The sequence below is a fragment of the Pyricularia pennisetigena genome, chromosome 2 (genome assembly GCF_004337985.1).
Source record: "Pyricularia pennisetigena strain Br36 chromosome 2, whole genome shotgun sequence".
Classification (NCBI taxonomy): Eukaryota; Fungi; Ascomycota; class Sordariomycetes; order Magnaporthales; family Pyriculariaceae; genus Pyricularia; species Pyricularia pennisetigena.
This window is the reverse complement of record NC_043741.1, coordinates 3,654,783-3,676,636: the sequence shown is the minus strand read 5'-3', so window position 1 is coordinate 3,676,636 and position 21,854 is coordinate 3,654,783. Positions and strand designations below refer to the sequence as shown.

General features: G+C 51.8%; 8 protein-coding genes across 8 annotated transcripts; 4 read left to right on the top strand and 4 right to left on the bottom strand.

The window, feature by feature from the left end:
* Positions 1 to 369: 369 nt before the first annotated feature.
* Positions 370 to 1,651, bottom strand: PpBr36_01011 (uncharacterized protein; the record flags this gene model as incomplete). Its single annotated transcript, XM_029888200.1, has 2 exons — positions 370 to 1,335; positions 1,466 to 1,651. The coding sequence occupies 2 exons, from the start codon at positions 1,649 to 1,651 to the stop codon at positions 370 to 372; spliced, it is 1,152 nt and encodes a 383-aa protein (XP_029750627.1).
* Positions 1,652 to 2,246: 595 nt separating this feature from the next.
* On the top strand, positions 2,247 to 3,404 carry PpBr36_01010 (uncharacterized protein; the record flags this gene model as incomplete). The annotated part of the gene is made up of 1 exon (XM_029888199.1): positions 2,247 to 3,404. One exon carries the CDS (start codon positions 2,247 to 2,249, stop codon positions 3,402 to 3,404), a length of 1,158 nt encoding a protein of 385 aa, XP_029750626.1.
* Positions 3,405 to 3,601: 197 nt separating this feature from the next.
* PpBr36_01009 (uncharacterized protein) lies at positions 3,602 to 4,303 on the bottom strand (the record flags this gene model as incomplete). The annotated part of the gene is made up of 2 exons (XM_029888198.1): positions 3,602 to 4,151; positions 4,230 to 4,303. 2 exons carry the CDS (start codon positions 4,301 to 4,303, stop codon positions 3,602 to 3,604), a joined length of 624 nt encoding a protein of 207 aa, XP_029751726.1.
* A 790-nt stretch (positions 4,304 to 5,093) lies between these two features.
* Positions 5,094 to 6,157, bottom strand: PpBr36_01008 (uncharacterized protein; the record flags this gene model as incomplete). Its single annotated transcript, XM_029888197.1, has 3 exons — positions 5,094 to 5,328; positions 5,412 to 5,910; positions 6,019 to 6,157. The coding sequence occupies 3 exons, from the start codon at positions 6,155 to 6,157 to the stop codon at positions 5,094 to 5,096; spliced, it is 873 nt and encodes a 290-aa protein (XP_029751727.1).
* A 1,287-nt stretch (positions 6,158 to 7,444) lies between these two features.
* Positions 7,445 to 10,675, top strand: PpBr36_01007 (uncharacterized protein; the record flags this gene model as incomplete). Its single annotated transcript, XM_029888196.1, has 4 exons — positions 7,445 to 7,458; positions 7,598 to 8,126; positions 8,208 to 10,494; positions 10,566 to 10,675. 4 exons carry the CDS (start codon positions 7,445 to 7,447, stop codon positions 10,673 to 10,675), a joined length of 2,940 nt encoding a protein of 979 aa, XP_029751734.1.
* Positions 10,676 to 11,896: 1,221 nt separating this feature from the next.
* On the top strand, positions 11,897 to 12,682 carry PpBr36_01006 (uncharacterized protein; the record flags this gene model as incomplete). The annotated part of the gene is made up of 1 exon (XM_029888195.1): positions 11,897 to 12,682. One exon carries the CDS (start codon positions 11,897 to 11,899, stop codon positions 12,680 to 12,682), a length of 786 nt encoding a protein of 261 aa, XP_029751735.1.
* Positions 12,683 to 13,745: 1,063 nt separating this feature from the next.
* PpBr36_01005 (uncharacterized protein) lies at positions 13,746 to 15,569 on the top strand (the record flags this gene model as incomplete). The annotated part of the gene is made up of 4 exons (XM_029888194.1): positions 13,746 to 13,800; positions 13,943 to 14,191; positions 14,260 to 14,791; positions 14,903 to 15,569. The coding sequence occupies 4 exons, from the start codon at positions 13,746 to 13,748 to the stop codon at positions 15,567 to 15,569; spliced, it is 1,503 nt and encodes a 500-aa protein (XP_029751732.1).
* A 674-nt stretch (positions 15,570 to 16,243) lies between these two features.
* On the bottom strand, positions 16,244 to 19,770 carry PpBr36_01004 (uncharacterized protein; the record flags this gene model as incomplete). The annotated part of the gene is made up of 3 exons (XM_029888193.1): positions 16,244 to 17,263; positions 17,354 to 19,148; positions 19,355 to 19,770. 3 exons carry the CDS (start codon positions 19,768 to 19,770, stop codon positions 16,244 to 16,246), a joined length of 3,231 nt encoding a protein of 1,076 aa, XP_029751733.1.
* Between the last annotated feature and the right edge of the window lie 2,084 nt (positions 19,771 to 21,854).

Genomic DNA, 21,854 nt, shown 5'->3' with positions numbered 1-21,854 from the left:
TCCCGCCCCCTGCAACCCAAGCTCCTCGAGGCAATCACTTCAGAGTAGGTTAATTTCTGCATAGATAGCTGATATGTAGTCTTTTTCTTGTTTCATACCTAATTGATCTTTGGAGATAATTATGCTTCATATTTATGGTTTTGGGCTCTGGCGTTTCAGTCTAGGTATTTTGTTCAAGCCTGTCCATGTACTAGGCACCTAGTCTACCTAGCTATAATCCGCTGCATCCTTTATATCTCAAAACCCCTCGAACGAAAACGCCCAGATTGTCCCTCCCATGTACGACTTGAAAATCCGCTCCAAAAGCATGCCTCTATATGTTTCTGCACCTGAACTCAGTGACAAAAAAAGCCAAGGAAAACAATGTCTTCAGATCCCAAACCAAAGCTTGAAACGCTCATACGTGTAGAAAGCCACTGCAGCCATGGGCACCACCTTGACGTAACCAATCGTCAGCCCGACAAAGAACCCACGTACGCCCTTTTCCTTCATAATCAAGCCCGCCGTCTCGGCAATGCGCAGCCTGTGCCCGTCTCCTACAGCACCGCCAACCTGCATGCGCCGCCGTATGACTTCCAATGGGTACGAGACCGACTGCGACACGAGACCTGCGATTCCGCCCGACAGAAGCTCGGCCCAGTACCTGAGCGGCGCCGGCTTGCCCGGCGTGGCGTATTCCGGTTGTGGTAAAGTGGTCCACTTGGCCAGGAACGGCCGCCTCAAGATGTCGCCGCATGTGTCGTGCGTCAGGAACGACATGCCAGCGTACGGAAGCATGCCCAGCATGGTCGGGGAGAACCCCCTATAAAAGTTGGCCAGTCCAGACTTCGGCACCGCCGCTTCCAGCACTGATTGCGTCGCTGCAGCCGCTTGACCACCTGTGGATGCAGCCAGGTTGGGGGCCAGTGGCTTCGGTGTGACTGGTTGTTCGTGATATATCTTTTTGCATATCTCCATGAGCGACGAGCGGCCCTCGCGCTTCGTCTCGAACGCCAAACGTACCCTCACGACCTCGAGAGGGTACGTGAAAAACACCGATGTCATACCGGCCAGCGATCCGCTGACCAGTCGCCGGAGCGGGGTCTCGTGGTTGTGGTCCGGGATTATAGCCGATCGGATCTGCTCATATGCGAGAAACTTGATGGCGGCATACGGAAACACTCGCATCAGTGTAGCCGAATGGCCACGGAAGAGGCCTTGCGCGCCTTCCTGGCCATGGATGACCCTCAAGGACTCTGCGACTCCGGCCCATGAACCAGAATATTTCGCGAACTGGGGATTGCTCGACTGGAAAAGGATCTTGACGCGATCAAGGGGGGCGACGACCGTTTTTGCCTGTTCAAGTCCTTGACGTCAGCATCAAGCCCATTCTGGTGTGTGTGCGTGTGATACGCTACATCGTGGCCTTTCTGCAGACACGTGGATAATAGCACGAAACAAACAAACGGGACTGATAAATACGTACTGCACAGCCGGCGAGGCCACCGGCAACCCCAGATCGCCAAGCATATTCAAAGCTCTGCTTGTCGACAATGCGCTTCTTGGCCGCAGGCGGTTGCGCGGTCACCTCCGAATAATCAATATCCTTTGGTGGTTGGTTTTGATGTGAGATACCTGGCATTGAGGCATGGCTTGCATGCGCAGGCGGCATTCCGCCCCGCGACCCGTTGGATCCGTCGATCCGATGCAGCAGATATGGGAGAAAGAAGGGACGGGGCTGCGCGCAAAGGTTTGTTCTCTCGAGGGGTGCTACCTTGTCGACTACGACGCTTATGAAAACATTCCGAGGTAGGGGTTTTAATTTGCGGACGAGCGATAAGAGTGTTGCTTCTTTGTGCTGTGCGCCGTCAGGGAAAAAAAGTTGTTTTGCACCTTAGTCCAAGCGCCTGGTTCTAGGCCTGGAACAAGTTCCTGTTCTCTAGCAACGGCGCCGGTAATGCGGGAGAAGAACGTCATTCTTAGGGGGCGTTCCCCGATGCCGAGCGGTGTGCCCACGCCTTTGTACCCTTGAAATTCCCCCAGACTCCCCAAGCCAGCAGCAGCCGTCGCCAGCCGAGGACTTGCCGAAGTCAGAGATAGGCCCACTTATTTACAGGGCCTGGCCAACCATAAACACTTATTTTTGGCAAGAATCGCCTCGTGAGACCTAAACTAAGCCCCTAAAACTGCGGCGAAAACGGGGACGTTTATATCTCTAGAACAATCCACTCCTCGAAAATGAGTTCAGGTCACATGGGCGCCATAAAATGTCAGCAGCAATTTTGTTCGAAAGCACCGACGGGACGGTGGTTTTGTTGGATCTGCCAAGGTCTATTGAAGAGGCTCAGCATCTCGCAGATGTCACGCTGTCCGAAAGTCCGAGTCTGACTACAAACTCATGTCCTGGTGGAACTTCACGGACGAGACGGCTAATCTCCAGCACACCCCCGGAGACTCCCTTTGCAACTCCGGAACCTAAGAACGACCCCTCGCCACTCCCAGCTGCCGCCCAGGTAGCTCAACTGATGATTCAGGCTTCTGTAACTCGAGCACTGGAGGAGCTCGGGACTAACTACTCGGGACCATACTTGTTGTCCCGGCAGTTGTCGCGCCAATGCATAATCGCAGATGGTGGTAAAGCTATGGATGATTCCAGTTACCCTCATACGTGTGGCCTTGTGAGCTGCTCAACCACTGCAGAGGGATGCTCTTCCAACCAGGACCTTGGCCCGGAACGGAGCTACTACTTCCCTCCCGACTCTCGTTATGTCCTCGGTACGATTCAGGAAACCAAAGAGTTGGTTTTGCAAAGCGTTCCAGATTTTGACGTGATCGTCTTGGATCCCCCATGGCCAAACCGGTCTGCCAAACGCAAGAGGAAGGGCTACAAGGTGGCCGCCACGACTGATGAGATCCGCGCCCTGTTGTCCGATGTGCCGATCCCATCCCTGCTCGCTCGAGATGGCCTGGTTGCCATTTGGGTGACTAACAAGCCGGCGTTTTCAGACTTGCTGACCTCGCCGAGAGATGGCATACTCAGCGAGTGGGGGTTAGAATTGGTAGGGGAGTGGGTGTGGCTCAAAATCACCACCTCCGCACAACCGATACTGCCTATTGATTCCGCTCATCGTAAGCCGTGGGAGCCGTTGTTGATTGCGCAGCGGAAGGGTTTCAAGAGGGCGTTCCCACCATCCTGGCGCAGGCGCGTGATAGTGTCCGTGCCGGATACACACTCTCGCAAGCCCAACATCCGCGACTTGGTGAGCCCTATGTTGCCACCGCGCCCTCGTGGGCTCGAGATCTTTGCAAGAAATCTCACGGCCGGCTGGTGGGCTTGGGGAGACGATGTGCTGCATTTCCAAGAGCGTAGCAATTGGGTCATGGTAGGCAGTGACAGCCTCCCAACGGGTTGCCAAAGCGAGTAGTTGCGACAAGTCCTATCAGGTCACAGCTGGTTCGCATGTACCAGTGAATGTTTAGATTCTGTACACAAGAGATGTATCCGAAAGTTCGCACACCATGCCTCCCTTTTCCATTGTAGAAAGAGAGATAATAGTACAGTGTCAAGCCGCAGAGCTTGTCAAGGATTTAGTTATACATAGCATAAAGATGGCCGGCCCTTCTATTGTTCCTTTTCCTTCTCTTGCGCCGCCTCCCACCCAATCTCAACCTCGCGCCATCTGTCATCGAGCTTCACATTGTTCTCCCAATCGATGCCGCCCTTCCGCAGCGCCTGCGCCTGCTGAGCTTGCAGAATCCTCGACGAAGTAACCGGCAACCGGAGCGGGCTGACACCGGGTTTCTTTTGCAAGGCCTTGGCATAGTCTTCGGTAGTCTCGATCTCGGTCTGCCTTAGATCTTGGTTTTCGAGTTCCCAAGGCGAAAGATCCTGCGGCGTGGAAGGGGGCATGAACGGCTTGACCAGCTCAACGATCATGAACTTCTTCGACTGGGGCCGCATCTTCTTGGACTGCTTGGGTCTGCCGTTTATAACGCCGTCCGAAGACTTGATCGGTGATTGCTGGATGAAGGACCTGACCGATCGGACTTCGACATTGTAGCAGTGGTAAAGATAGTCCCTCAGGTCGAGCTTGTTGAAAGTCATGGGAACTTGAAATCTTGCAAAATTTGGGTCTCTCTGCGATGGCAAGTAGGTGACAAGGGCTGTCGGGCTACACCACGTAAGACCATGTTTCGTCAGTCCGCCGAGGGGTTTCGGACCAGAGAAAAGAGTGCTGGAAAAGACTTACAGGAATACCTGCTTGCCGCCTATCCTGAAGGTAGGCCCGGCCTGGGTGGCCATCTTGGCCGCTGCCGTCGCCATTCTGCGACGAGATCTGATATATGGCGTTGAGTTGAGCTTTGATGTTGCAGCCAGAGAAGAGTTAAAAAAGAATAGCCAAAGCACCTAAATTAGATAGGCAGTCGCTGGCGCAAGATTTCTGGCTGGGGCAGCGTATTCACAAGCGCCGCAACAAGTTTTGGAAGATAACTTCTTTCGTCCCAGCCGTCACGAACGAATGTTCACTCAATTCGCATTCGGCCCACATAAAATTCAGATGCTCTCACCTGGAAGTACCTTGACTGGGGACGTGCAGCACCAAATCCAATTAGCAACCAAAGTGGGTAATCCGTCTTGGTCGGGAATGGTATCCTGTCACGTGATGGCATTCAATAACCCCACTCCCTGAATCGTCTGATACGGCTCGCAAGAGGCTGCAATTGGTTTTGTTTGTTACGATGAACATGGAGGAACTCTTTGCTTTGCTTTGAGCTACTTTGGCGAAGAGAAAAAATAGACTAACCTAGCTCACATAACGGATTAGTTGCGACCCTCAAGATTCTATAGGGAACCTGCTTCAACACGCCAGTTCTCGTGACTTGGGGAGTACGCGAGTAGGCCAGATCCTCACTTTCTGAGTTGTTCAAACTGGATCATACGAGGGCGTCCAGGTTTTGATTTCAATCATTTTTTTTTCTTTATTCTTTGCGTCTCTCGGGGAAATGTCCTTCAGGTCCACTAACAGTCCTTGGCAAAAACCTTTCAGCTATCATGGCCAGTCCAGCCGTCTTTCTTCGGCAACAGGGCCATTTTTCACACCCCTCGAGACTGCCTAGACATCCAGACCGTCAATGACAAGTCCCTTTGTCCAGGTCCACTGCATCACCCTGGCAGCTTCGTCGGCGGCCTCGTCTGACACCATTGCGCTGATGAGATACAAAGCACCATCAACGCCAGCACTGACTCCCCCGCACGTGATGACACGAAGACCACCCAGGCGCATTGCTGCACGCCTTGTAATAGACTCTCTACGCGAGTTGGCACTCTTGAATGACATGCTTCCTTTGCTAGACAGTTGCAATCATGGAACGTTAGCATTTTACGGTGTTTTCTAGCTTCAGGCCAGAGTTAGAGTGTGCATTGAACATACCGGGCATTGGAAGGGCGACGGCCGTCGGACTTGCTGTGGACATATGGGTTCTCGTCCTCGTCACCAATGTCGAAACGAAGGTTGTTGACGACATAACGAGCGTCCTCAATAACGTCGGTGCGCTCGGCCACGTTCCTCACAGCGGCGTGGCTGCAAAGGTTCTCAAAGGCTGTCATGTAGTCTGGGTGGGTAGTAGCCGACAGACCGGCAAGGATGCCCTGCTGGGCGAGGAAGAGGGAACCGGTACAGACCGACATGATAGTGCGCTCCCGGGTAGGATCCTCCTTCTGAATCTCAGAAAACTTGGTAATGAGGTCAAGTGGTTCAGCTTTGGCCTTGATTATGGCATCCGAATTCCCGCCGACGATGACGAGGATGTCGAAGTCAGAAAGGCGCTCATGAGCCTCTTTCCACGAGATTTGGGAGCCGATAATGACGCCTTGGCTGGAGAGGACCTTGGGTTCCGCCGCAGCAATGGTGATCTCGAAAGCTTGTGAGTCTATCGACAGGTGCGGGGGTCCTTGTCAGCTTCCCGAGCTCCATTGAGGCTCCCAACTAGACCTAGGGATTGATCTGGCTTGCCGGACGAAAAAGGGTAGGTACATACTAGGGTCGTTCTTGTCATGAAGTGCCCATTTGAGCGTCTCAAGAGGACCAGCCATGTCCATGAGGTCGAACTTGTCATGGAGGGCGAAGAGCACGTCGACAGGCTCCTCGCCCGCCACTGCAGAAGTCTTGTGTGCCATAGTGGGTGGTGATGTGATTATGAATCTTAAGGCTAAGTGATTAATGCAATGCAGTTGAGTTCCCAGGGACGTGGATCTGAGAAGTAGTGAGGAATGGCTGAGATTATCAAATGCGCGTGTTGGGCGTTATGGTCTGGTTGTTGAAGGAGAAGCTTGGTTAGAGATGGAAGGAACGGGGGTTCGGAACAAATCTGCGGCAGAAGAGAGGGATTGAACAGCTTTTTAACAATCGACGGAGCTACCTGGAGCAGCTCGGATAATCAGCCTACTTTGCCTGCCTTGGACAAGTACGGTACCTAGCAGAGACGCTCAGTTGTGTTGTGCATAGCGCATTCCTCTGTACCTATGACTGCCCTTCCCAGTACCTGCCTTACATGTACTTACCCCACATCTCAGCTGGTAGTATGACCACATCAAGCTCTGACGCCAGGTCCCTGGGCGGGGATGGATCTACAACGACATCGGACACGTCTTTCAAACTCAATGCTAGCTGCCCGCACTTCTTTCTGCCCAATGATGGTTGGTTTTGCAACTTGTCATCGGAGCTCAAGAAGTGGCTTGAACCGTTGTGGAACGGCTCGTACAAAAGATGAAAAATCCCAGCAGTGCTTCAATTACTAGTAGCTATCAAACATATCTTGCCATAAATCACCCCATCGGCACAGCTTCACGCATACATACATCCCTGCACCCATCGAACAAAGCTCTCAGTCTCCTGATCATATCGTACCTAGTGCTAGTGGGTCGAGGCGATGTGGCGGGTCGCTGCACGGGAGGAGCATTGAAGCTCCACAAAGAACGCGGGGTAGGGCGGGACAGAACAAGGCACGCCTGAGGGGGGTCCGCCACGGCAGCAGCAACCCTGTTTGGCCGGCCAATGAGCTCATCCTTGCCTGATCACCACAGTACCAATTGAATCGTCACAGTGTAACCTGCCGCTGTCAGTGCTGTGCCGCGAAATTCGAGTCTCGTGCACCTTGGAATAAACGCGCGGAAGTAAATTCAAGCTCCGACTCGGTGCTGGGTAGTGTGACCTGTGTGCGATTATGTAGGCGACTAATCTCTTTTGAACGAGATCTGATTACGGCAGATGAGCGTTCAACCTTACATTACCAGACTCATGAAACCTACCGTCTCGTCTTACTACCAGTCCCGCAGTCACTGTGTGGGGAATTTTACTGCCGGTGACATGATCCGCCCGTTCTCTGGCTCGAACGGCGACTCAGGCAATAAATCAGCTCGCGGCGGGGCGCTCCCCGAACCTAAGTCTCTGTAACATCAGATGCAATGGCCACCACAGCGTAAGTGGAAAGTCGACCTTCGTGATCTGTCGGGCAGGCTAGCAACGGCGTCGGTCGCGCAGCATCGGTTAAGCGGAACCGATGACCGGCCGAAATCCTTGCACTGAGCAAAACGCTGACTGGCCTAACTTGTCCTCAGGTCAACCAAAGAGCTTACCAAGGCTCTCACGACTTATCTCTCTGGTCCATCTCCGGCGTTTCCTCTCCCAGACGATATCACTCATGTGATCGAGGCCTACCGGACGAAGCACGACAGGCAGGATGATGCGGCCGACGAACGGCTACAGGAGGAGCTCCTCCAGCTCTACCAAAAGCTCGTCCACGGACAAGCTTCACGGATCGCACCATTCATAGCCATCCTAAGATCCATACGCCCGAAGTTATGGACTTCGCCTCGCGCCGCCCACTGGTTTGATGTGCTTGTCGATGACGTTCTCGATCACATATGGCAGAACAAGGCTCTTACGAGAGAGGTTTACGCCAACTATGAGAGCGTCATGAAGTCTAGCGGAGAAGACCGCGACGGCACAGCAAATATCATGGGGCGCTGCCTTGAGCGCTGGATGCAATATTCGCATGTATTGTGGCAGAGCGCGGACCCTGCAACCAGGTTCAAGGAGAACAGGATACGAGACATGATGCTAGGTTGGGGAAAGAAATCGCCAAAGGTATACATTCTAATCTAGCTTTTGACCAACTCTGGCTTGATGACAGCTGGTGGGCAAAGTTGCTGATAGACATCGCATCAGCTCTTCATGGAAATTGTCGAACCATTTTTCACCAAGGCGGAGTTCCGAACACGGGCAAGTACCATACTTTGCGAGTTTATACAAAGTCAACCACCACACCTGCACCTAGCAGCCGAGGCCTCGCTGCTCAAGAAGATGTTTACTTCTTTGCAAAGGGACAAATCAACAACAGCCATCAGCCTGACCTTGACAGCTCTTACCATGCTACTCCCGAACTTCCCCAGCTCTCTCGTTCCACACTTGCCAACTCTGTTCAACATATACGCGAGATTGCTCTTTTGGGATAGGGAACGATCCCATGATGCTGCCGAGCCACAGCCCAACTTTGAGTCGGAAGAAGACGACGAGGCGTGGGAAGTCCTGCCATTCTCGCCAGAGATGGAGGGTACTGATATTCCTCAGCTCCTGAACTACTTTACGATTCTCTACGGGCTTTATCCCATCAACTTTACCGAATACATCCGAAAGCCACAGCGATGGCTTCGACATGTCAATGCAACTAACCCAAATGACATCGACGTTCAACCATCTGAGATGAGATATCGGTCCGAGAGGTTCAGGCAGGTCCATCTCTTGCATCCTAATTTCTACACTTTGACCGTCGAGACAGAGAAAACGGACTTTGGTCGGTGGTTGAAAAGTGAACCGGCTGTGGTAGTAGCCGAGTGTATGGCACTTTGTGTCTCGAGCACAGCAGAGATGGATCACAATGCACCCGTGCCACTTGGGGGAGCTTCGAGCAACCTCCATGATGATGCGGAGAAGGGTGGCTATGGACTCGCCCAGTTGAGCGCTTCTGGAGTACTCTCACCAACCCAGGGCTCACACAGCGCTTCGTGGCGGCAAAACAACTCGACCTCCATGGACTCGCCTGCCGGAGACCGAGCGCACTCTTCAGTCAGGCAGAGCTCGCAGTCAAGCCATCCTTCATTTCGAGAGTCGTTCGACAACAGGGCGAGTGTTGACAGTCCGACATTGCCACCATTGCTGTTATCATCACCGTCGCAGTCCCATCTCCAAGACTTGATACGGTCAAACAAGATCAAATCAAGCATAGGCCAGTCTCTTGCCAATGACAGTGTGCCTTCCCTATCACTTAGCCATCAGGAATCCATCTCAGAGCGGCCAATGGTCTCGGCGCTTGCCTCGCAACATTCTCTTCGCTCTCCTCTGCCCGCTGGTGGCAACGAGGTAGCTATTCTTCAGCGCCAGATAATGGTACTGAGGAACGATCTTCATTTCGAACGTTATATGAAGCACCAGCACATGGCACACATAGGCGAGCTGCGAAGGATGCATATGAAAGAAGCGGCAACCGAGGCGGAAACCCAAAACCTCATCATGAACAATCGCAATCTGAAGCACCGTCTGGATGAGGCAAAACGTGTCGAGTTGCAAGTCAAGAAGGACTCGGAGAAAAGCCGAGTTCTCGCACACAAGTGGGAAGCCGAATTATCAACCAAGCTCAGAAATCTGAAGACCGATATGAAGGCCAAACTCTCGGAAATTGAGTCACTTCAGCGCGAATTGAACTCGGCAAAAGAGGAGTGTGAAAAGCTGAGAGCTATGGTGGGCGAGGCTGAGGTCAAGGAACTGAACGCAGCCCAGGCAATGCAGTCGCTTGAGATCAACATGGCAGAGATGACCAGGCTTCGCGCTGAACTCGATCGTTTGTTGGCGTCCGAGAGAGATTACCAAGCAAAACAGATGGAGACGGAGGCAAGGCTGAATGCTGCGGCAGAGGCAGAGCACAGGGCCGGCATTCTGGAAATGAAGGTGACGTCGCTAGATAACGAACTGCAGGTCACCAGGGATCAGTTCCAGTCTCAGATTGTGGTCCTCAACGCCAAGCTAGCCGAGGCGCTGAAGAGAAGCGGAGGCAAAGGCAGCGAAGAGTTGAAGGCAATGTTTGAGGGCGCAATTGCAGCCAGTCGGGCAAAGCAGGTCGAGGTACAGAAGCAGTACAACGAATTGCTCCGACGGCACACGAAACTGCAATCGCAACTTCTAGAGAAGACATTGAGCGAGAGAGTGCATAAAAGGCAAGAATTCTCTGGATCTGCCGAGGCAGACGCCCAAGTATCAGCCATAGTCGGGCCTTCGTTAAGCCAGCGCGCACGAACGCAGAAGGCGAGTCCGGACCCGGATTCAAACGATCTCAGCCGGTTGGGGAGTTTTGGGTCGGGGACATCTACAGGCACCATCGTGCACCGACCTGACACTCCGTCCAAGGCTGAGGTGGGAGCAAGCAGCACCAGCCCTCAAGCCGAACGAATTTACCCAAGAGGTTTGTAGTCCTGCTCTCTTTTTGACCATAATCTCATTGCGTCTTGGTGCCAGTGCTGACATAGAATGTAGGCGGTGTTCAAAATACGATTCGGAAAGAAAGGAAGGATAAAAAGAAGGACGACCAGGACAAAAAGGATAAGAAACCCAGCGGTATCAGGAGCATCCGCGGTTTTGGATAACACCAGGAAAATGATACCAATGGAGGACCATCGTTGTTGGTTCTGGCGGCATCACAACGGAGGAGGCACATAAAAAAGCAACACAGATGTTTTGTCATCGGGGCAACCTATTGTTATTATATATCCTACTTACAACTACTATCATTGATGGCGGGACGAGTATGGGCCGGACGTGTATTTATATGGGTGCTACATTAGACTAGATAAAGTACCTACCTAACTTTGGGCGGGATGAATTTGGAGGAGAATGTCTGCTCAGCGAGCATCTGATGACTTTCCAGGTTAATTAATGAACGACCCGTGTCTCGTCGTTAACTAGACAAACGTCTTTTGGTGCGCACAGATGCAATGCAATGCGAGACATTCCGCTCCGTACAGTATCCTACTTCGTAGGGTTCGTTCGGCCCAAGTGGGTAGTAGCCGCGTCGTATAGACTTGTTGACCGCATACAATAGAAACCTAAAATTTACTGGATCCATGGCTGATTGGTTGCGTGCCAGACCAAAGTGTGGGGCGGCCAGAGAACACCCCCTTGGCTCGAGGTCCGAACTCCCTCCCTTGTCTTGTGGCTCGCTCCTGGGCACCGTGGCAACCAGAACTGGTAACGGTCGAGGTCCACCCCGCTGCAAAGTTCCCAATCCCAAATCTCGAAATGGAGTGACAGTGAGACAGAGTGTGTACTTGATACATGTGTTTTCCTGCACAAGCTTTGTCTCCAATCCGCTCATTGTGCTCGAATCGATTCAAGCTCCAATTTTTTTTTCTTCGGAAGAAAAAAAAAAAAAAAATCATTGCCTTGGCATGACAAGCCGTCGTCCATCGTACATTAGTGGCTGTGGCCATCGCCGCCGTCTTTCGAACCGTCTTTAGGGCGCGCGCAGAAGCACACAGCAACCTACGTAGCTTACCTCGCTGGGGTCAAGCCCTCGATAAGGCGCAACACAACTCAAGAAGAGGGATTAACAAAAGCGTTGGATTGCGACAAAATTCTTGGCGCGAATTCGAACACAGACGAACGAAAGTTGGTCGGCTTTTGGACGCCATTCTGTCTTTGTTTTTTTGTTGTTTCTTTTGTCAGCTTGCCAAAGGTGTTCGTCCCAAATACGAATCAGGGAAATAACCTCAAAGGAACTAGTTCATCCCATCAGTTCTCGACCTTCATTCGATCCATCGCACGGCCGGCCGGTGCGACCGTGCCCATTTCGCAGCCATCCTGTCACCATGGCTCCTCTAATATCAACAGTCGCCGAATCGGTTCGCACCCGAGCAGTGCAGTCGCTCGGCGGCGCCGCCCGTTATGTAGCCGACGCAGCATCCAAAACATTTACTCGCTCACAAGCGATCGAGAACTCACCCAGCCGCATCCTCGCTCGACAACAAAACCCACAATCGGTGCAGACGGTGCCGGTCCAGACCGTCCCGGGTGGATATACCGTCACTGGTCCAGACCCCGGCACTGTGGTGGGAATCACGCTGGGGTCATTGGCTGGGTTCCTGCTCATCCTCTGGATTATCTACACGTGCATCAACCTCGGCAACCCGGCCATTGCGGAGACGACGAGTTCGTACGGAGGGACGTCGTCGGTCGTGACAAGGAAGACTCGCGGCCACTCGCACCACCGCCACTCGTCGCGACACCACAGCCGCCGGCGCGGCAGCAGGATCGAGGTACGCACCACGTCGACCTCGCGGCCGGCGCGCGTGGTCCCAGTCGTTGTGGACGAGACCTCGGACCTGGGTCCACGTGGCAGGCCCCACGTCGAGCGCGTCGTCGTGGAGTCGTCCACCTCGCGCAGGATCTCGGGGAGTCGGCCGCCGACGGGCGGTCCCACTTATGGCGTGCCTGTGCCCGGGCCGAGAATTGTTCATAGCGACGATGAGAGCAGCGAGGATGAAGTTGTCGTTATCGAGGAGAGGTCGAGGTCGCCGGGGCAGAGGAGGCATCGGAGTAGGCGAGGATCGAGCGCGTACGAAGAGAGGAGGTACAGCGAATCGAGGAGGAGGTAGTTGTATTTTGTTGAGCAGTTGATGGGCTTGGTTTCTTCTTTTTCATTAGTTTTCTTCTTGGTTTCTTGGGCTACTGAACAAGTTGTATATTTGAATGTGTCTTTTTTTTTTTCGTCTTTCTTGGATACCGCTACTTTCTCTCGGATGTTGGTATCAAGAGCAATTAGCGCTTAAGGCTGGGCTGACCGGTGACCTGAGGAAGCCGATTAGGTCTGGAAAGCATTGGCATTGGAGGATAGCGCATGCAGTTTTTATTTTTTATTTTTATTTTTTTTTTACGACTGTATCCTTCTTTTCTCAGCTTTTCTATATTCTTTGGTCTCGTTTCCAAGATTGGCATTGTTGGCTACACTTCAGAGATAGGATTTCTGTTTTGTCTGTCTACCCCTGATCCGCCTGGAGTTAAAGGGGCTTCCTAGTCCAGGGGTTCGGGGGTATCAGAGTACCCAAGTCAAGTGATGTACCTGACATTTTATGTGATATCCTATCATTATATCATTACATACATACCTCCTATTCACCTATCTTCCTAAGTTATACATTGGCACTTTTTTTTTTTTTTTTGTTTTTCTTTTGGCTCGGTGGGAATCCTCCGCCCATGTCATCTCGGGTGCAGATACCGAATTCCATTGTATCAAGTTGAAGCAGGTGTGCAGAGTCTCAGTCAAAAGAGAAAGTGTGTACAAGTCGGAAGTGGCCGCAACTGGGCTCTTGCCCCTCAAAAAACTACATTCCTCCCGGGCAAAACGGCAGGAGCATACTTGAGACGGCATCCCACACAGGGAATCTTTCAAAAGGCTGCTGGCCCAGATCCAGGCGGGTTTGTTTTCCAGTGCCCAGCACACTAGGTACGCACGAAACAAAAATTTGAGAATTCACCATCTACCAAAACTTCACCTTTTATCAACCAAACCGTTGAGGTCAGTGGTTCGAATTCCTGTGGCTTATACTTGCATCTAAGATCCCGCTTGTCCGCGAAAAACCGACTTTTAGGTGGTATTCCGAGTCTTGGTTGGAATATCGCCGTTCACTATCTTTGCCAATCCATCAACGGCAACAAGCAATGCCGCCTTCATTATCGGATTCGAAAGCCAAGATGGTAGGATTTGATTCTCCTGGTAAGTCTCATGTCTTTTCTTTATAGCCAGCTTTCCACTACGTATTGCTCTTTGCGGCATTGCTCCCCTTTTCCTGTCGATTTAAGTCCATAAACCCTCATGTCAAGCTTCAAATCTGACAAAACTTCATCTCGCCTCGTAGAGCGGGCGGGCGCCTACTTTCTCGAGGTGCTCCTCCGATTGCAACCATATGCCCAGGCTATCATGATCGACCGCAGCTATGCTCCAGACTGCTCCTACACACATCCGCTTTTTCATATACCTCCTGCCGACTTGCGGGGCTGCACTCTCCCGCTGACCGGCAATCTCAGTTCCCGGGAAGCCCTCAAGCTTCTTTTCGGAGTTAGGAGGGCCGTTTTCCCTCAGACAGTCTGGAAGACAGAGGGTTCCGGTGCGTCTGTTTCTTGGGAGCCAGTTCTTTGGAGAATGCGAGACTGACTATCGATGGGCTACTGCCAGGCTTTGATTCCAAGTCCAACAAGGTCTTTGTGCTCATGCAGCACAAGCTGGACCTAGTATTCATGCCCAGGATCTTCAATACGCTACACTTCAAGGTTGCCACAACCTTGCAACTGAAGCCTATCTACATCAACCTGGATGATCAGGCCCAGAACATGCCAAGCGAAAGCTCTGATTATCCATTTGATAAACCCGCTACTGCTTTGACCAGTGGGCTTGATAGTGCCGATCTTCATAATGGCATCGGCGACGGCGACAGAATGCAGGACGGATGGAAGATGTACGATGATAACGGTACGCGCAATCAGTATCTCGAATCCATCACGTCCGAGGAACTTCGAGGGAGCGGCAGCGGATCGACTGCTTACACCAATGCAAAGCGGACTGCGTCCAATTGTATCCATCATGGGAACCTCGGAGTTGATGCCCCGCTACTCGACAAGCTTGATGCGTCTATTCCAACGACTGACAGCCCCGCAGGCTTGGGTGAAAGCTGCTGCTGCTCGGCCGATGCAGTCTGCGGAAGATTCTGGTATGTGAACCTTTTTCTCTGACGATTCGTGTCTACACTTGTCTACACTATGCTTTTAATGATGTAGAGCAAGTTCTGCTAGCTCTTTGGGTAGCACTGACATCTTTTTAGTGCTTCATGCAAGCGCAGCGCGGGCAGCGGCTTGGTCTTGACGACCCGCTGGGTCATCTGTTCGCAAGAGGATATGATGCAACCATATGACATTCTCCTGTGCATGCTCTGCTTCCCGGCCATCGTGGTATGCAGCTGGGCTCGGGCAGCCGTTTATTTTTCCCAGAGATTTAAATCAGCCTTGCTTGTCCGGAAGCAAGCAAAGGTCAAGGCACTAAGGCCAGGCGGGTCAGCCTTTGCCCGTGCTAAGCCATGCATCCAAGTATCGGAGAGAAATGCTGGTCCGTCTAGCGCGGCCGCCGATATCGAGACCATGGACACGGCCCTGCTACCTGAGGTGGACGAGTCTGCAAAGGAGAGGGCTGTGGAGAAGGCCCGGAAAAATGTCATTGGGTCGATGGCCAATGCAAGCGCCCATCTTGATAATATCCCAGAGGAAGATGCTGAAATGCATGGCCCAGAATCTCGCCTTGAGAACGTACCTATTGGCGGGGGAATGGATGCCAACTATGGCATGAGATACATGAAAGGAAACCTACTCGCAGAGTTCAACAACTCGTTTCAGCGCGCGTCCGGCAAGTCCAAATCTGTTCGCTTCACCGAGAATGTCGGCAATGGAATGGACGACAATGGCGATACCAAGTGCGACGTCGAGTGTAAGAATTAAGCTAAGGCAGCTCAAAGGCATTTGGGACAAGTCAACCGGTTGATATGCGTACCAAAAGGATAGTATCATGAGATTATATCAGTGTTTGGCTTGGTGGTCTACGATATTATAATGTTTTGACAGTTCTTTCTCTTCCATTGACGAGCTGTCGATTTTCATTTTATCCAGAGGGTTATAAATTCTTTTCTTTGTTTCTTTCATGACTCTGCTTGCTGGGAAGAGATCAAAATTTTAGGTGGTTCATTGAGTATTCCTTCAAGACCGAGTTAGTTTTCTGTTACCTATCCCCAAGTACCAATTTCACAGGCGAACAGCCTAAAGATATTGGGGAGCCTAGGCTAGTTCGACCAAACCATATTTCATGGGCTAATAGATTGAGACTAAATCATCATGAGTGAAGATGCCTTCATTTCAAAAGCGTTCAGAGTCGACGCCTCTTCGTCTGCTATGTACGTCAGTAGCTTCGATGAGCCAGCGGCCGTATGGAGACCTAAGCCAGAATCGCAAAAATACAGCATAACATGACAAATAGATCCACCGGCACGCACAAAGGGTATATGAAAAACAACAATAGCCAGCATATCCAAGAAAAAAAAAGAGGGAAAGTAGATCAGAACGAATACAAAAAAGAAAAAGAAAAAGAAAAAGAAAAAGAAAAAAGCTGGATAAACGCCTTAAAGTCCCCCACCACCGGCAAAACCACCCTGCTGTCTATCGGCCCAGAAACCTCCAAGAAGGTCTACCTGTGATCCATCGCTAAAGTCTTGATACTGGCCTCCCCAGCCGGCACCAAAGCCAAAGTTCATCTGGAGATCCATGAAGGGATCGCTACCGGGGGGTGCCACTGCCATAAGGCTCTGCATGAAGTCCATTCCCTGCGGCTCCTCACAGTTCATCATTCCCGGCTGATAACTGTTGGGCGTTGGAGGAAGGTGGTGATGGTGGCGATGATGGTGTTGTGGCTGAAGCTGGATCTGTGGCGTAGCAATCAACACTTCCATTCCGTTGGGCAATCCAGAGTGCGGTCTCAATAGATGCGTGGGTGGGGGCGGTAGATTCGGCGCCCCGGTGGGAGATGAAGCTGAGTGTCTCCGCGTCTGTTGCTGGGAGAAAAATGTCGACACCATAGCGTCTGCAGCCGTCGCGACTGCTTTGACGTCCTCGCCGGCTCCTTGAGAGTCGTGCGGGCGTATTGAGCCCAGGCTTCCGTCGAGACTGCTTGATTGTTGCATGGAAGGCCCAAATGCCTCGTTCTCGAGCTTCATCAAGCCGTCGCAATGCATCGAACGTGGCTGTGGTAGCCGCAAAGCGTGTCCTGGAGGCGACGGTAGTGTGGCGATGTAGCTGCCCTCTTGATAATGGGAGCGGCTGTAAGGTGTGTTACTGCTTGCATCCCCGATCCGATGGAGGTTTGTTGGGCTGTAGGTTCGTGTCGACCATCGTTCCTCGTTTTTAAGTGCATGTGGGCTATGTGCTGGACTAGTAGCCTCTGGTAGAAAGCGATGTTGTCGTTCATTCTCCGCCTGCCGCACGAGGGCTGGTGCAAAACCACCCTGCATCATGGCCCTCTTGACGGTTGCTTTTGCCATTCGATCAAATGCGTCTCTGCATCGTTCGGCGGGGGGACATTTGGGGATGAGAGCAGTGAAAACAGTGTGCCCTCTTGCAATCGTATCGTTTATCTCATCGAGCAACTGGAGACAGGTGCGCAAGGATGTTAGCCTCATGCGTTCCCTTTTATTTCGAATAGATATTTGACAATTTCCTCGCGGGGCGACACTCACAGTATTGCTCCTGACCTGAGCCGAGTGCCAGATTGCATAGAGGTAGTAGATTCCTGACATGTAGACGTAGTGCGTGGCCAGATAAGTATAGTTCACGACTCCTCGCTGGTTTAGACGGTTGTATAGTTTCAAAATCTTGGCCCCGGCTTCTGCAACCTTGACGTATACGGCCTCTTGATCTTCTCGAAGCTCAACATTGTGTATGCTTGGGCTGTTGAACTCTTTGAAGATATGGTACTCTTTACGGAAGTCGTTGGGTATAGGTAGGCTCTGTCTGAGGAGAAAGATGATGACCTGCCAGTAGTTAACCTCAAGGAACTCGGTGGAAAAGTCGACTCCGGTTTGCTCCTTTGTGGGTGCACTATCCCTCCAGTCAGCGAGACGCTTTTCAATGTCTCTTCTCCAATCACGAAACGAAGCGAACTGGGCCGGGAATGGGGAGGCCATCTTGGTGTCCATGCGCTGCTGGCAGGCCGCTTGAGCTTGCTGTATCTGTAGCGCTTGCACTATTTCCGACTGCAACAACCGCAGCCGGAAGTAATGTTGAGCGACAAACTTGTAGCTCGGCCCGGCCGTTTCGCCCGACGGCGGTATTATGATTCCTTGTGGAGTAATGAATCTGTCATCCGCCAGAGACGGGAACGGGGTAGTGATGACCTGATCGCTAACCCCCAATGGCCGCCCGACGCAAATGCTTATAAGCCGATCAAGAGAATATGCACACCACCAGAGCCTGCGCCGCCGGTCACGCATGTACTCTCGTGTTCCCCTATCCCGGTCGGCCTCTCTATCGCCTTGTCTTCTAGCGTTATCGACCCTGAATTGAGGCTCGTTGCCCTGCTCAAAATGTAGCCCGAGATCGACTGCCAACCTCATCGCCTCGCCAGTGATGTACCACAGTCCTGGGGATACAGGCCTTAGAAGAGCAAAACTGGCTTTCAGCAGATGTATTTGAAGGTATTCAAGGGCCGTCAAATGCCGCTCGGTTTCGTTCCCCGCACGTATGCCTGTGATCCTTGAACATGTCAGGAAATGCTCCTTGGCGCTGGCATAGTACTCTTCAGGCTGGTACTGCTTTTCGCCATCGTCCGGGTCGGCCGAGTCTCCCAGGCTCTGGGCGCTGCCAATCGCAAAAACCATGTGCAGCAAGCACAGCTCGCGGTCCCGCACAGATCCTTCAGCAGTGTATGCTTGATGAAAAATTTCCATGAATTCGGCACGATGTAGGATGGGAATCTGGGGGTTAGCATGTTGAAAGTAAAGCTCGACCAAACGAAGGCCTACTTCTTTTCCTGGGAACTCGGCCTGGCGCACCGGATGGCGTAGCGAATTGGTATGCAACCCAAAGAAAGACTCTCTCATGGATCCGCCGCCATCGCGATCCCTCTTGGCGACAGATCTGGAAAATTCAGCTCGTTCATCCCGCTCTGAGAACTCGCGCCAGTGAGATGGCGCCAGTTGCGCAGTCTCAGGTGGGTTTGTCGCAGATATGGCGCCATGAAAACGGTAATTTGACGTTGCTGGTTCCGCTGTTGAGGGGGATGCTGGACCTTTTACATGGCGTTGGACTTGGCAGCTCGTATGACAGCATGAACCTCCTGCTTTGTGACGTTGGTCAAGGGCTGCTGGCAAAGCATCGGTTTGTACACCCTGATTTAGCGGTTGTGTCGATGGAGTTGGCCTATCGGCTGCGCCACTATACAGCCTGAGCTTATCGGCCTTGGGGAACGGGATTCCTTTGGATTCTAACAAAGTCTCTAGTGATAGGACGCGATTCTCGAGAAAGAAGATATAACTGCACGCGCATTCACGTTGTCAATGTGGATCGCAATTTCATAATCCGACAATAAGAGTTGAAGTAGCCTGTGGCAGGTACACGATGATGCTTGTCCATGACAGCAAACAATAGAATAATATACAAGACAGCGTTGAAACCGATGCACCGTGATAGGCTCAACCGGGGGCACCGAGGTATAAGGCATTAAGGATGACGTAACTAACCTTCGTGGGACCTCCCGCTTAGTTATGGGATCATAGCCAATGCAATCCACGCCGGCCTTCTCGCAGCCCGTACAGTTAGGTAACCTCTGGTCACAGCGATTCTTGCGCGCGCGGCATCTCGAGCATGCGCTAACGTTGCGGAAATTGCTGCTTTGGCCGGGTATGGTGGTAATAGACCCATTGATGCTGCTGGCACCTTGAGCGTCCTCGCTGACGGGTGAGGGTACACTGGCCGAGGCTGAGGCGGACGGCGGCGGCGTGTCTTGCGTCTCTGGGCCCGGGGACAACGGTCTCGGGCGCTTAGCTCGATGATGATGGTGAGGCGACGATGGTGGATGCCGGTATTGGTAGTCGTGGTGCTGTTCTTGCTTGTAGTATGGCCGTTGCTGAGGGTGGCTGCGAGGTGACGTTGACATGATGTCTGTTCTGCCCCGGGTGGACAGAGAGGGCAGCAATGATGGGATCAAAACTGAGGCCGACGAGTAGTAGTGAAGGCCCAGCCCGGGTTGCTAGCCCCTCCGTCATCAAGACCGGGAGATAAAATGAAATACCACCACAACCACCTTAATGAAGTTGAGGATGAACCACCAAGGGCTTGTTATAAGGGTCCTGGTGTAAATTGTAGACGTTTCAGCATGGAGCTTGTCCCTCTGTCAGGTAGGATATTTCTTTCGAGCTGCAATAGCAGTAGGGTATGTGGACGTCTCGTGCTGTCCTCCCGCCCGGTAAAGACCAAGACCAAGACCAAGAAAACCTCAAGCCTCGATCGATTGGGAGTAACCCCTTTGTTGATGTCTACCTCTATCCACCTGGGTATGTATGAATCGGTGTGTGGGCATCCACTTGACCCGATAAAGACCACGTCAAGTTTCTGTCTGATTTTGAGCCCTGAAAGTTGGATAGATGCCTTGGTCTCCGATACGACGGATACGTAGAGATTATGGCGCCCGGGGTGAAGATTTAAAACTTAGAATATCTGCCTCGCCCATAAGCGATTGCGAAAAGGGGAGAAGAAAACAAGGATTAAACAAGAGGTTGACGACAAGCGATCGAATAGACAGAAAATCGAGAAGAAAGGTGGAGAGGCGACGCCCGCTTCGAAAAGCCTCTTCCTTCTCTCGTGTGCAAGGATGCTACCCTAACCAAGCCAAGTTCTTTGTGCGTCTACGTTTCGGGCCCCATGTTCCGTTGCAGACTCAGGGAATGAGTGTTGCATCCAATCGATTAGGCAGGAAGAAGGATGCAATGCTGTGTTACCCAAAGTGAGGAAGAGAGAAAAGGATGACAGACAGGACCAAAAATAAAATGAAAACACAAACAAAATAAGCAAGAAATAAAAAAAAAAAGATAAAAAGATTAGAGGGCCTCCACTTGAGCGTTTGCAAGCGACGCCGCCAGCCCTGCCCGTTGTGCTGGCAGGCAGGACAGAGTATGGGGATCGGGTTGCTTTGAGCATAAATATGATGCTTGTGTACTCTTGGGAGGTGGGAGAGGGGAATAAATGCAGCGGGCCGGGTACTTGCAGCAAGCCAGCCAGTTATGTGCCAGCATGGAACGAAAGAAAGAAAAGAAAAAGAAAAAAAAAACGCAGCCCCCAGATTGACCTCAACAAACCCCTACCTCATAGATAGGCAGGTGCCATACTTTACGTTGCGCTACGCGGTAGAAAGGAAAGGTGCCTTGGGTATGCACCCTTCCTTTCCTTTCTTTTGCTTGCTCCCCATCATTTCTGGATTTCACACTTTGACTTCCATGTCAATGCAGGTCATAGGTAGGGGCTGCCGTTTGGGTTCCATCATTCGACAGTTGCCCTCTTGCAATCAACGTAGCTGTGTATGTGGCGGTGTTTGATGTGCTACGGACGTAAAAGGTCAGTTGTCTGTGGATGACTCTTGCCTAAAAAGACAATCGCGACGCCAGGGATTTACCTTGTACAATCGGCTGCCAGAAAGCGCAAGTGGCCAATCGTAATCCGTTCCGGATGTTAGCAACCACCTCATTCGTAGATGCCGACCTGCGTACCATACCGTACTTCATCGAATCTTAGATACCTACCTAGGTAGGTACCTAGCTATCTTGGGTACGTTAGGTAAGAACGGTTTTCAAGCCCCATGCCGTGGATCAATTATCAGTATAGGTTTTGGGGGAGACAGACGACGACCCTTTTGCAAAAAAACACGAATGATGCTGTCCAACAGAGTGTCACATCAAGCCTCTTCCCCTGTATTTGAATCGGCAAATATGCAAGCAAAAAAAAACAAAAAAAAAACGACGATGTCCCCAAAATTTTAGCGCCAGGTATCGGGGGCGAAAAAGCAAATCACGCGTTGAGTGACCAATAGCAGCAGAGCTTGGCATGATTATGGGAGGTGTCATCAAGCTGGCATTGAACGCTTCGAAAGAGAAACAACAGTTAAGTAACAAACAAGTACCTATGCACCATACCAAAAGGACACCAAAAAAGCAAATATTGATCGAGAAACCCAGGGTATCCATCCAA